The following is a 13,976-nucleotide window of genomic DNA, read 5'->3' on the forward strand; positions in this document are numbered from 1 at the left end:
TGTGGATGGTGGAGGAGAGCTGTCGGAGAATGTAGTGTGGATGGTGGGGGAGAGCTGTCGGAGAATGTAGTGTGGATGGTGGGGGAGAGCTGTCGGAGAATGTAGTGTGGATGGTGGAGGAGAGCTGTCAGAGAATGTAGTGTGGATGGTGGAGGAGAGCTGTCGGAGAATGTAGTGTGGATGGTGGGGGAGAGCTGTCGGAGAATGTAGTGTGGATGGTGGGAGGAGAGCTGTCGGAGAATGTAGTGTGGATGGTGGAGGAGAGCTGTCGGAGAACGTAGTGTGGATGGTGGAGGAGAGCTGTCGGAGAATGTAGTGTGGATGGTGGAGGAGAGCTGTCGGAGAATGTAGTGTGGATGGTGGGAGGAGAGCTGTCAGAGAAGGTAGTGTGGATGGCGGGGGGAGAGTTGTCAGAGAATATAGTAGAAGGAGTATTTCTATCTCTTTTATATGACAGCTTCCCGGTGCCATCATTTGCTGAGGAAGGACAAATTCTGCCACCCACAGCCTCCCTAGCAATCACCAATGTCATCAGCACACTGACCTACATGGGTAGGAATCCCCAGCCATGCATGTGAAGGCACAGGAATGTCAGTTACATGACATTGACCTAGTATGGCTACAGCCACATTTGATCAATGTTATCACCAATATATAGCTGATGACAGCTCGGGAAGCTGTCATTTAGCAGCAAGGGGCGGCTGTATCGGTTGTGTGCACCTGGTTGTTTGGTGTTTTTTCTTTCAGCGAGACGGCTGCCATTGTGATTGATGATAGATTTAATACCTGGGACATTTGGGGAATTTTATTTTTTAATAAAGCGCCCGTCAAACATTGAGGTATCTTTATTTCTACTTTTTTACTATGTATTCATTCACATAAGGGAGGCTTCCAGATTCCAATAAGCATTTCCCCGCAAACCCCCACAACCACTTGGCCAGGGTTGCTGGGAAGAGGCCCTTGCTTTGCCAGGCCTTCCCCTCCTGGCAAGGCACTCCATCATGTTGAAGGCATGTGGCCTGGTTTAGTTTTGGGGAGGAGCATGTGCTTGTCGTCAAGCAGGCTATGTGCTCAGATTAGGGGGCCTGGTATGGATTTTTAGGAAGACCTCCATTTTTATTTTTTTTTGTACATGGGTTACCCCATTCAAAATGTAGACTTTAAAAAGGGTCTGGTATGCATTTTAGAGGTGTGTGTGTGTGTGTGTGGGGGGGGGGGGGGGGGGGTGTCCATACAACAATTTAAGATGTGCTCTAGCAAAAATCTCTCAGAAGATGACTGAATATCCTATTCCCAACGACCCGGCCTTCTTTCTCCTACACTGTTCACGAATCCCACTCAAACAGTATAAAGAAATTGGTAACTCCACCATTTCCTTAACGCTGCCAAGGCCTGTATTGGCCTTCATTGGAAGGACTCAGCACCACCCTCGCTCTCTCTATGGTTGAACAAGGTGAAGGCGATCAATACATCTGAGGACTTGGTGTTATCTTCGCAGGGCAGGAGGGAACAAAACTCTAAGAGATGGGACTGCTAGAACTTGTTTGCGTTTTCGGACGAAGGGCAGCTACTATACGGCGAAGCTCAAGGTAACTGAGCCCGATGCTTGATACTCCTCACTGGTCTCTTTCTTCTTTCATCTCCTCTCTTTTTTTTGTATTCTCTTATTCTTCTCCCCTCTCTCGTCTAGACCTAAACCCTATTGAGTATCTGTGGGGCATCCTCAAACGGAAGGAGGGGCGCAACATCCACCAGCATCGTGATGTCATCATGGAGGAGTGGAAGAGGGCTCCAGTGGCAACCTCTGAAGCTCTGGTGAACTCCATGCCCAAGAGGCTTAAGTCAGTGCTGGAAAATAATGGTGGCCACACAAAATATTGACACTTTGGACCCAATTTGGACATTTCCACTTGGGGGTGTACTCACTTTTGTTGCCAGCGGTTTAGACATTAATGGTTGTGTGTTGAGTTATTTTGAGGGGACAGCAAATTTACACTGTTATACAAGCTGTACACTCACTACTTTACATTGTAGCAAAGTGTCATTTCTTCAGTGTTGTCACAAGATATAATAAAGTATTTACAAAAATGTGAGGGGTGTACTCACTTTTTTGAGATACTGTGTATATATATATATATATAAAATGTTTGGGGGTTCTGAGAAATTTTCTAGCAAAAAAATTATGATTTTTACATGTAGGAGCGGAGTGCCAGAATTTGTCCGGCATAGATGTGGTTAATTTACATTGCAACAAAGTGTCATTTCTTCAGTGTTGTCACATGAAAAGATATAATAAAGTATTTATAAAAATGTGAAGGGTGTACTCACTTTTATGACATACTGTGTATATATATATATATATATATATATATATATATATATATAATGTTTGGGGGTTCTGAATAATTTTCTAGCAGAAAAATGATGATTTTTACATGTAGGAGAGGAGTGCCAGAATTTGTCCGGTATGTATATATATATATATATATATATATATATATGTGTTTAATTTACTATCACGCTTATCAGAAACAATTAAGTACTGTCTATGATACTTTTTTTATTTGCACTAACATACATTTTTTTCAGGACAAGCTGTACCCCCTCCTTCTTTTATCATCATTTTTAAATTGTTTATGTTTTAAATGTTTGCCAATCTGGTTGTTTGGTAACGAGTGTTACGGAACTGAAGAACCAGGCAGCGGAGAAAATGTTAAAACATGATGACAGTTTCTACATTCTCCTCAAGGTGATAACCTTCCTAAGAGACCATGGAATGCACCGACAGGAAGTGATGTAAGGTGCAGGCTGGAAGTGATGTCAGGGCAGACAGGAAGTGATGTAAGTACAGACAGGAAGTGAGGGAGGAATATAAATAGGAAGTTTTCAGACAGAGGTGAGTCGGGAGGAAGTAAAGAGGAGACTACAAACAGCAGCAGAGGAGGTAATAAGATATTATTTTCTATTTACACCCAGTAACCCCCCCCGTCATGTCCGTCCTCGTAAAATGATGGACACCATGTCTTTTCTGGAGGGGAAGAAGACTGAACTTCAGTAGAAGTTCTAATCAAGGCAGCTGAAGGAATGAACACCTGACAGTACATAGAAAGAGGGATAAAGATTGAGATTTTCATTATTTCATGGAAGCGGCTCCATCTGTACCCTCAAAGAATATTATGGGAGCACTGGGCAATGAACATTTAGTACCCTTTTATTGCCGTGGATGTAAGACTTTTTTAGGAACAGAACTACTTCCAGCTTGCTGAGTCTTTAGCTCTTACGTCCTTGACCGTTTATGGTCTGCAAATGTATGGTGTCTTCAACTATTAGACCCATGTTGTCTCATTAAAGAGGACCAGTCACCAGAGATTTGTCACCTAGTGACAGCACTTAAACGTGAGTTTCCACTGCCATTTTAAATCACAGAAATTACGAACTGCCCGTGAATTTACTGGCAGTTGGCAAACCTGTTAGTGGCTATTTGGCCCACTGCCATTTTAAAGCAACGTTGGGAATTGGTGGCTCCCAGCATGGTTTAACAATGGACCTGCTGACTAGGTCCTGGAGCTGAGACCATCAGTTTCTTGGAAATTCAAACTTTACATACAAGGTTTTGGTTAGGGTTGAACTCTAAAGGCATCTCTGGTTTACAATAAGTGAAATTAAGTGTTCTTTAATATTGTAAAGGAACCAGTTTGAGGTTTCAGAATTATGGAGGAACTTTGTGCAGACATTATTCATCCCAGTACAGTCCAGATAATTCTCAGTTTATTATCAGCCTACAGAGAGGAGAGTCCTGTATAAATGAGATGACCACATCAATAAGGATGAACAAAGTCCAAACTCGTGTACCTGAGAGGATACTAAACCTCACCCTGGAGATCATCTACCTGCTGACCGGAGAGGTGAGGAGGATTCTGGGAGGTCACATGACATCACACTTATCTCTATTATTAAAACACAAACCTGGCCAAAAAGGCGAGGAGGATTCTGGGAGGTCACATGACATAACTCTTATCGCTATTAATAAAACACAGGCCTGACCTGAGAGGTGAGGAGGATTCTGGGAAATTTTTAATGACAATTGTTACATTCTCTCTTTACACAGGATTATAAAGTAGTGAAAAAAACATCTGGTGATCCATTATCATCAAGCAGCTGTCTTTACAGGACATCACCCATCACAGTGCCTCCACCTCACTGCCTGACAACAGAGCTAACCAGTGTCAAGAAAATTCTAGAAGTCACCAACAAGATCATTGATCTGCTGACAGGAGAGGTGAGCGGTGCCGGAAATTCTGGGATATTATCCAGTAACAGACAAGGGATGTGTCTGGATGGTGACTGTATCATTGTGTGTGTCAGGTTCCTATAAGGTGTCAGGATGTCACTGTCTATTTCTCCATGGAGGAGTGGGAGTATTTAGAAGGACACAAGGATCTCTACAAGGACGTCATGATGGAGAATCAGCCGCCCCTCACATCACCGGGTAAGAGGAGACTTTATTGTAAAGGAGTGAGCAGTACTGAGGATCCACCTAGATCCCCCATCATCTGATAAACACATAGAAACAATGTATTCAGTCAGTGTGTGTGTTACCTACAGATGGATCCAGTAATGGGAACCCACCAGAGAGATGTCCCCCTCCTCTGTATTCCCGGGATTCCACACAGGAAGATCACACCATCCCTCACTATTATCAGGTAGATTGGACTGAGCATGAAGACCTAAAAATGTATTCTAAGCTCCAGATGATATTCTTCTGTATTCTCTTTTTCCTTCTTGTAAATAATTTGTATCATCTTTGGGCTTTAGGATGAAGAACTGATAGACATCAAAGTTGAGATTAAAGAGGAGGAAGAAGAAACGTTGGTGAGTGGAGATCAGCAGTCTATGGAGGAGAGGGAGATGATTATGAAAAGTAAAGAAGAGGAATCCTCTCAACATATGGACACAAGTAAGTAATAAACTTTAAATGCAGAAACAGTTGATTTCACTACTATGAGTATATACAGTAGTATGCATATTCAAATAATATTATGGATTACCAAAAGACATATGTCTTTCAAGTAAACCCCACTAAAATAACCAGAGATCCAGATGAAGAAAGAAAACAAATTCCTTCTTAATTCCGGATGAAAATCAGTTAAGACTGTCTGTCTCCATTCTTCAATATAACGTAATGTTCCCAGCAAATAAGTTGGAGATACTGTACACCATATGAAAGGTCCATCTCCATTCCTCAATATAACGTCATGTTCCCAACAAATGAGGAGGAGATACTGTACACCATATGGAAGGTCCATCTCCATCCCTCAATATAACGTCATGTTCCCAACAAATGAGGAGGAGATACTGTACACCATATGAAAGGTCCATCTCCATTCCTCAATATAACGCCATGTTCCTAACAACAAATGAGGAGGCGATACTGTACGCCATTTGAAAGGTCCATTGCTGTTCCTCAATATAATGTCATGTTCCCAACAAATGAGGTGGAGATACTGTACACCATATGAAAGGTCCATCTCCATTCCTCAATATAACGTCATGTTCCCAACAAATGAGGTGGAGATACTGTACACCATATGAAAGGTCCATCTCCATTCCTCAATATAACGTCATGTTCCCAACAAATGAGGAGAAGATACTGTACACCATATGAAAGGTCCATCTCCATTCCTCAATATAACGTCATGTTCCCAACAAATGAGGTGGAGATACTGTACACCATATGAAAGGTCCATCTCCATTCCTCAATATAACGTCATGTTCCCAACAAATGAGGAGGAGATACTGTACACCATATGAAAGGTCCATCTCCATTCCTCAATATAACGTTATGTTCCCAACAAATGAGGAGGAGATACTGTACACCATATGAAAGGTCCATCTCCATTCCTCAATATAACGTCATGTTCCCAACAAATGAGGTGGAGATACTGTACACCATATGAAAGGTCCATCTCCATCCCTCAATATAACGTCATGTTCCCAACAAATGAGGTGGAGATACTGTACACCATATGAAAGGTCCATCTCCATTCCTCAATATAACGTCATGTTCCCAACAAATGAGGAGGAGATACTGTACACCATATAAAAGGTCCATCTCCATTCCTCAATATAATTTTTTCCAGGAAATGAAGTTGAAGAAGGTTCATCTCTCATTCTCAGTGTTACATTGTAATTAATATAAAACACTGTTACCCTGTGCGATTTTAATACCTTGTATTCTTAAACTGGTTTTTATTCATATTTTGTGGTTATAATTGAAACCACTTCCATGCCCGATCTCTGAGAAACTCATAACATTTATTAAAAAATTGCTTTCCAACAGATGGGATCTGTGTCTGGAATACCACAGAGAGACATCGTAATTTATCTACAGACGTTTATGAAGAAGATAATGGCATCACACAATATTCTTCAGGAGTAAATCCCATTACTCAAAATCTAAATCACACACCTTACCAATTGGGGAGATCAATGGATCCCTCTTATTCTGGGGAATCTTCTGACCAATCACATACTGTTACTCCAGATATCCATCTGAGATCTCACAATGTGGAAAGAACAATGGATCCATCAAATTCCAAGGAATCTGTAAGTTACGGAGTTCAGACAGGAGAGAGTTCATTGTCAGCTTTGGTGTGTGAGGGCTCAGCACTTAGACACAAGAAAAGTAATACGGCTGAGCATCATTATTCATGTGCAGAGTGCGGAAAGTGTTTTAATAAGAAAGGAAAACTTATTGTACACCAGAGAAGTCACACAGGTGAGCGTCCGTTTTCCTGTTCAGAGTGCGGGAAGTGTTTCAGTAAGAAAGGAAATCTTGTTGTACACCAGAGAAGTCACACGGGTGAGCATTTGTATTCCTGTTCAGTGTGTGGAAAATGTTTTCCTGAGAAAGGAAGACTTCTTAGACACGAGAGAATTCACACTGGGGAACGTCCTTTTTCCTGTTCGGAGTGCGGGAAATGTTTCACAGAGAAAGCCGATCTTATTCGTCACCAGAAATGCCATAGTGGGGAGCGTCCCTTTACCTGTTCAGAGTGCGGGAAATGTTTTTCTAGGAAAGGAAGCCTTCGATTACACCAGAGAATTCACACCCAGGATGGCCTTATTTCATGTTTAGAGTGCGAGAAATGTTTCACAAAAAAAGCAGACCTCAAAAGACACCAGAGAAGTCACACCGGCGAGCGTCCGTTTTCCTGTTTAGAGTGCGGGAAATGTTTTACTGAGAAAGGACACCTTATGAGACATCAGAGAATTCACACCGGTGAGCGTCCTTTTACCTGTTCGGAGTGCGGGAAATGTTTCACTCAGAAAGAAGATCTTGTTAGACACCAGAGAAGTCACACCGGCGAGCGTCCTTTTTCCTGTTCGGAGTGTGGGAAATGTTTTCTTGAGAAAAGAAGCCTTCAAGCACATGAAAAGCTTCACACAGGGGAGCGTCCTTTCCCCTGTTTAGAATGCGGTAAAAGTTTTACCCAACATAGTGTACTTCTTAGACACCGGAGCATTCACAAGGGTGAAAATTCTTTTCCATGTTCAGAGTGCGGGAAATGTTTCTCTAGGAAAGATAGTCTGGGTGAACACCAGAAAATTCACACGCGGGAACGCCCTTTAACATGTTGAAGGTGCGGGAATGTTTTTTACACAAAAAGGAAATCTAACAAGGTAGCAATACCTAATAATAAAGGTAAAATCCTTTACTTGGAATACATCACGGGACACAGAGGTCCCCACCCCCCCTCTTGTTTGGGATGTTTATTGCCTGCTACAAAGCTGAGGTACTTCCTGTATGGGAGGGGTTATATAGATACTTCCTGTATGGGAGGGGTTATATAGAGGGGGACTTCCTGTTTTTTTGGTTTCCAGTGTCCATTCGCCTATAGGTGGCGTATAACCCAGATAGTAATTATTATGGCTGCTCTGTGTCCCGTGATGTACTCCGAGAAAAGGATTTTACAGGTAAGCTGTAGGAAAAATCCAATTTTTCTCACCCACATTGGGATGTCCTCATTTTTTTTTTACATTCTCTGTGAAATGCAAAACTACCAATCAGGCAGAGGGGGAGCCCCGTATATATGATGCATCAGGAATGCGTTCCCAGGATCCCAATAGGTATATGTATGCCAGAGCAATTTTCTAGCTGCTCATTCCTCCGATATCTCTGGTTAGAGAGTTACAGTAAGTTGGGGCTTGTCAATAATAATTGAGATTTTAGGGAAGCAGTTCTATAATTATAGGCCTGTGAAGATTAAATTATAGTAATAATCCCCAGTACTTGTCCTCAAAAGAAACAGTTCTGGGCTGGTTCCACACTTGCAAAGATCGCATCATCGTACTAAACTGTGGTAATACTTTGTACATGGGCAATACACTGATGATTGTGACAGCAGGTACGGGTAATACACTGGCTACCATGAAAATCTATAAGGGCAACAAATGGGCAATCATGATAATACATACACAACTATACCAGTATGTGCAATAGTATAACTAACATGCAACTGTGGCAATAAAAGGTGATTAAAAAAATAAACAACTGGAGTCTTGTCTGCTTATTGTTTTTTTACTGAAAATTGTATGTACAGATCAAGCCAGAACTAAAGACTTATTTCAGACCGGATCCAAGAAAGAAAAATGTAATAACCTACTGCATTCAATCGGGACTAGAACTCTTACTCTTGTTAAGTAAAGGGACCACTTGCACTGGCTATCAGTACAAATGGCTCCCTTACATTGGTGGTTAGTTTTGAGAATGGCTTTTTCATTGCAAAGGGGACTGGGGGAAAGGGGTAAAATGAGCTCTTACAACTAAAAACTTTTTTCAGTAAAGAGGACATTGGAAGGAACCTGAAAGAGGAGCTACTACAGACAGTAAAAGGAGAGCTGTCAGAGAATGTAGTATGGATGGGGGGGTGCTGTCAGAGAATGTAGTGTGGATGATGGGAGGTGACCTGTCAGAGAATGTAGTGTTGATGGTGGAGGAGAGCTGTCGGAGAATGTAGTGTGGATGGTGGGGGAGGGCTGTTGGAGAATGAAGTGTGGATGGTGAAGGAGAGCTGTCGGAGAATGTAGTGTGGATGGTGGAGGAGAGCTGTCAGAGAATAGTGTGGATGGTGGGGGAAAGCTGTCGGGGAATGTAGTGTGGATGGTGGGGGAGAGCTGTCGGAGAATGTAGTGTGGATGGTGGTGGAGAGCTGTCGGAGAATGTAGTGTGGATGGTGGAAGGAGAGCTGTCGGAGAATGTAGTGTGGATGGTGGAGGAGAGCTGTCGGAGAATGTAGTGTGGATGGAGGAGGAGAGCTGTCAGAGAATGTAATGTGGATGATGGAGGAGAGCTGTCGGAGAATGTAGTGTGGATGGTGGTGGAGAGCTGTCGAAGAATGTAGTGTGGATGGTGGAGGAGAGCTGTCGGAGAATGTAGTGTGGTTGGTGTTGGAGAGCTGTTAGAGAATGTAGTGTGGATGGTGGAGAAGAGCTTTCGGAGAATGTGGTGTGGATGGTAGGGGGAGAGCTGTCGGAGAATGTAGTGTGGATGGTAGAGGAGAGCTGTCGGAGAATGTAGTGTGGATGGTGGGGGGAGAGCTGTCGGAGAATGTAGTGTGGATGGTGGAGGAGAGCTGTCAGAGCATGTGGTGTGGATGGTGGAGGAGAGCTGTCGGAGAATGTAGTGTGGATGGTGGAGGAGAGCTGTCAGAGAATATAGTGTGGATGGTGGGGGGAGAGCTGTCGGAGAATGTAATGTGGATGGTGGGGGGAGAGCTGTCGGAGAATGTAGTGCGGATGGTGGAGGAGAGCTGTCAGAGAATGTAGTGTGGATGGTGGGGGGAGAGCTGTCGGAGAATGTAGTGTGGATGGTGGAGGAGAGCTGTCAGAGAATATAGTGTGGATGGTGGGGGGAGAGCTGTCGGAGAATGTAATGTGGATGGTGGGGGGAGAGCTGTCGGAGAATGTAGTGCGGATGGTGGAGGAGAGCTGTCAGAGAATGTAGTGTGGATGGTGGGGGGAGAGCTGTCGGAGAATGTAGTGTAGATGGTGGGGGGAGAGCTGTCAGAGAATGTAGTGTGGATGGTGGGAGGAGAGCTGTCGGAGAATGTAGTGTGGATGGAGGAGGAGAGCTGTCAGAGAATGTAGTGTAGATGGTGGAGGAGAACTGTCGGAGAATGTAGTGTGGATTGTGGGGAGAGCTGTTGGAGAATGTAGTGTGGTTGGTGTGGGAGAGCTGTTAGAGAATGTAGTCTGGATGGTGGAGAAGAGCTTTCGGAGAATGTAGTGTGGATGGTGGAGAAGAGCTTTCGGAGAATGTGGTGTGGGTGGTAGGGGGAGAGCTGTCGGAGAATGTAGTGTGGATGGTGGAGGAGAGCTGTCGGAGAATGTAGTCTGGATGGCGGGAGTAGAGCTGTCGGAGAATGTAGTGTGGATGGTGGAGGAAAGCTGTCGGAGAATGTAGTGTGGATGGTGGAGGAAAGCTATCGGAAAATGTAGTGTGGATGGTGGAGGAAAGCTGTTGGAGAATGTAGTGTGAATGGTGGAGGAGAGCTGTCGGAGAATGTAGTGTGGATGGTGGGAGGAGAGCTGTCGGAGAATGTAGTGTGGATGGTGGGAGGAGAGCTGTCGGAGAATGTAGTGTGGATAGTGGGGGGAGAGCTGTCGGAGAATGTAGTGTGAATGGCGGGGGGGGAGAGTTGTCAGAGAATGTAGTGTGGATGGTGGGAGGAGAGCTGTCGGAGAATGTAGTGTGGATGGTTGGAGGAGAGCTGTCAGAGAAGGTAATGTGGATGGCGGGGGGGAGAGTTGTCAGAGAATATAGTAGAAGGAGTATTTCTATCTTTTTTATATGACAGCTTCCGGGTGCTATCATTTGCCGAGGAAGGCCAAATTCTGCCACCCACAGTCTCCCTAGCAATCAACAATGTCATCAGCACACTGACCTACATGGGTAGGAATCGCCAGCCATGCATGTGAAGGCACAGGAATGTCAGTGACATGACATTGACCTAGTAAGGCCACAGCCACATTTGATCAATGTTATCACCAATATATAGCTGATGACAGCTCGGGAAGCTGTCATTCAGCAGCGAGGGGTGGCTGTATCGGTTGTGTGCACCTGGTTGTTTGGTGTTTTTTCTTGCAGGTAGTCAGGTGCCATTGTGATTGATGTTAGATTTAATACCTTGGACTTTTTGGGGAATTTTATTTTTTAATAAAGTGCCCGTCAAACATTTATGTATCTTTATTTCTACTTTTTTTACTATGTATTCATTCACATAAGGGAGGCTTCCAGATTCCAATAAGCATTTCCCCGCAAACCCCCAAGACCACTTGGCCAGGGTTGTGGGGAAGAGGCCCTTGCTTTGCCAGGCCTTCCCCCCCTGACAAGGCACTTCTTCATGTTGAGGGCATGTGGCCTGGTTTGGTTTTGGGGAGGAGCACGTGCTTGTCGTCAAGCAGGCTGTGTGCTCAGATTAGGGGGTCTGGTACGGATTTTGAGGAAGACCTCCATTTTTTTTTTTTTTTGTACATGGGTTACCCCATTAAATATGTAGACTTTAAAAAGGGTCTGGTATGCATTTTAGAGGTGTGTGTGTGTGTGTGTGGGGGGGGGGGGGTGTCTATACAACAATTTAGGATGTGCTCTAGCAAAAATCTCTCAGAAGATGGCTGAATATCCTATTCCTAATGACCCGGCCTTCTTTCTCCTACACTGTTCACGAATCCCACTCAAACAGTTTAAAAAATCGGTTCTCCGCCATCTCCTTAATGCTGCCAAGCCCTGTATAGGCCTTCATTGGAAGGACTTGGCACCACCCTCGCTCTCTCTATGGTTGAACAAGGTGAAGGCGATCAATACATTTGAGGACTTGGTGTTATCTTCGCAGGGCAGGAGGGAACAATACTCTAAGATGTGGGACTGCTAGAACTTGTTTGCATTTTCAGATGAAGGGCAGGCTCTATAGGGCGAAGCTTAAAGTAGCTGAGCCCGATGCTTGATACTCCTCACTGGTCTCCTCCTTCTTTCATCTCCTCTCTTTTTCTTGTATTCTCTTATTCTTCTCCCCTCTCTCGTCTTCCACCACCCCACCTCCCCCTTCCTCGGTCTTCCCTTCTCCCCCCCCCCTATTGTTTTAACCTTTCATTTACATGCTCTTGATTAAGTTTCCTTGTATTACAACACATGAGTGGTCTATGATCTTTGTTTGCTGTTCTCAGCTTTGTCTGACCTTGACAGACCATCTATGGCGATTATCCTATTCTCCTGAATTTGAGTTGTATATCATGATGCTCCTTGTTGTAATCTTGCTGCTTTCTTTATACCAATGTTATTTGGACTGTACCAACGGCCCAGTTGCGTGTTGTTTATGTGCCTTATTAAATAAATAAAGAATTTGATAAAAAAAAAAAGGTTCCACTCGGAACAGGCCTCGCCATGTTCGACCAAAGAAGTTGAGTGCACGTGATCAGCATCATATCCAGATGTTGTCTTTGGGAAATAGACATATGAGTGCTGCCAGCATTGCTACAGAGATTGAAGGGGTGGGGGGTCAGCCTGTCAGTGCTCAGACCATATACCGCACACTGCATCAAATTGGTCTGCATGGATGTCTTCCCAGAAGGAAGCCTCTTCTAAAGATGGTGCACAAGAAAGCCTTAAAACAGTTTGCTGAAGACAAACAGACTAAGGACATGGATTACTGGAACGATGTCCTGTGGTCTGATGAGACCAAGGTAAACTAATTTGATTCAGATGGTGTCAAGCATGTGTGGCGGCAACCAGGTGAGGAATACAAAGACAAGTGTGTCTTCCCTACAGTCAAGCATGGTGGTGGGAGTGTCATGGTCTGGGGCTTCATGAGTGCTGCCGGAACTGGGGATCTACAGTTCATTGAGGGAACCATGAATGCCAACATGTACTGTGACATACTGAAGCAGAGCATGATCCCCTCCCTTTGGAGACTGGGCCGCAGGGCAGTATTCCAACATGATAACGGCCCCAAACACAGCTCCAAGATGACCACTGCCTTGCTAAAGAAGTTGAGGGTAAAGGCGATGGACTGGCCAAGCATGTCTCCAGACCTAAACCCTATTGAGTATCTATGGGGCATCCTGAAACAGAAGGTAGTGGGGCGCAACATCCACCAGCTCTGTGATGTCATCATGGAGGAGTGGAAGAGGACTCCAGTGGCAACCTGTGAAGCTCTGGTGAACTCCATACCCAAGAGGGTTAAGGCAGTGCTGGAAAATAATGGTGGCCACACAAAATATTGACACTTTGGGCCCAATTTGGACATTTCCACTTAGGGGTGTACTCACTTTTGTTGCCAGCAGTTTAGACATTAATGGCTGTGTGTTGAGTTATTTTGAGGGGACAGCAAATTTACACTGTTATACAAGCTGTACACTCACTACTTTACATTGTAGCAAAGTGTCATTTCTTCAGTGTTGTCACAAGATATAATAAAGTATTTACAAAAATGTGAGGGGTGTACTCACTTTTTTGAGATACTGTGTATATATATATATAAAATGTTTGGGGGTTCTGAGAAATTTTCTAGCAAAAAAATTATGATTTTTACATGTAGGAGCGGAGTGCCAGAATTTGTCCGGCATAGATGTGGTTAATTTACTATCACGCTTCTCTTTTTTATCAGAAACAATTAGTACTGTCTATGATACTTTTTTCTTTGCACTAACATACAATTTTTCAGGACAAGCTGTACCCCCTCCTTCTTTTATAATAATTTTTAAATTGTTTATGTTTTACATGTTTGCCAATCTGGTTGTGTGTTAACAAGTGTTACGGAACTGAAGAACCAGGCAGCGGAGAAAATGTTAAAACATGATGACAGTTTCTACATTCTCCACAAGGTGATAACCTCCTTAAGAGACAATGGAATACATTGACAGGAAGTGATGTCAGGGCAGACAGGAAGTGATGTAGGTACAGACAGGAATTGAGGGAG

At 43.9% G+C, this 13,976-nt stretch overlaps 2 protein-coding genes across 2 annotated transcripts in view; both read left to right on the top strand.

The window, feature by feature from the left end:
• LOC309564402 (uncharacterized protein) overlaps positions 1-7,653 on the top strand; it is an 880,901-nt gene extending 873,248 nt beyond the window's left edge. The window contains 1 exon segment of the mRNA XM_082269030.1: positions 7,166-7,653. Coding sequence (XP_082125156.1) covers positions 7,166-7,641 — 476 coding nt within the window. The 3' untranslated portion in view covers positions 7,642-7,653.
• On the top strand, positions 3,634-7,138 carry LOC309563420 (uncharacterized protein; the record flags this gene model as incomplete). The annotated part of the gene is made up of 8 exons (XM_082267817.1): positions 3,634-3,905; positions 4,109-4,279; positions 4,366-4,489; positions 4,606-4,703; positions 4,816-4,868; positions 6,545-6,651; positions 6,803-7,027; positions 7,077-7,138. The coding sequence occupies exons 1-8, from the start codon at positions 3,810-3,812 to the stop codon at positions 7,136-7,138; spliced, it is 936 nt and encodes a 311-aa protein (XP_082123943.1). The 5' UTR covers positions 3,634-3,809.
• Positions 7,654-13,976: the final 6,323 nt, after the last annotated feature.

Source organism: Pelophylax lessonae (genome assembly GCF_965119305.1).
Source record: "Pelophylax lessonae genome assembly, chromosome: 9".
Lineage (NCBI taxonomy): Eukaryota > Metazoa > Chordata > Amphibia > Anura > Ranidae > Pelophylax > Pelophylax lessonae.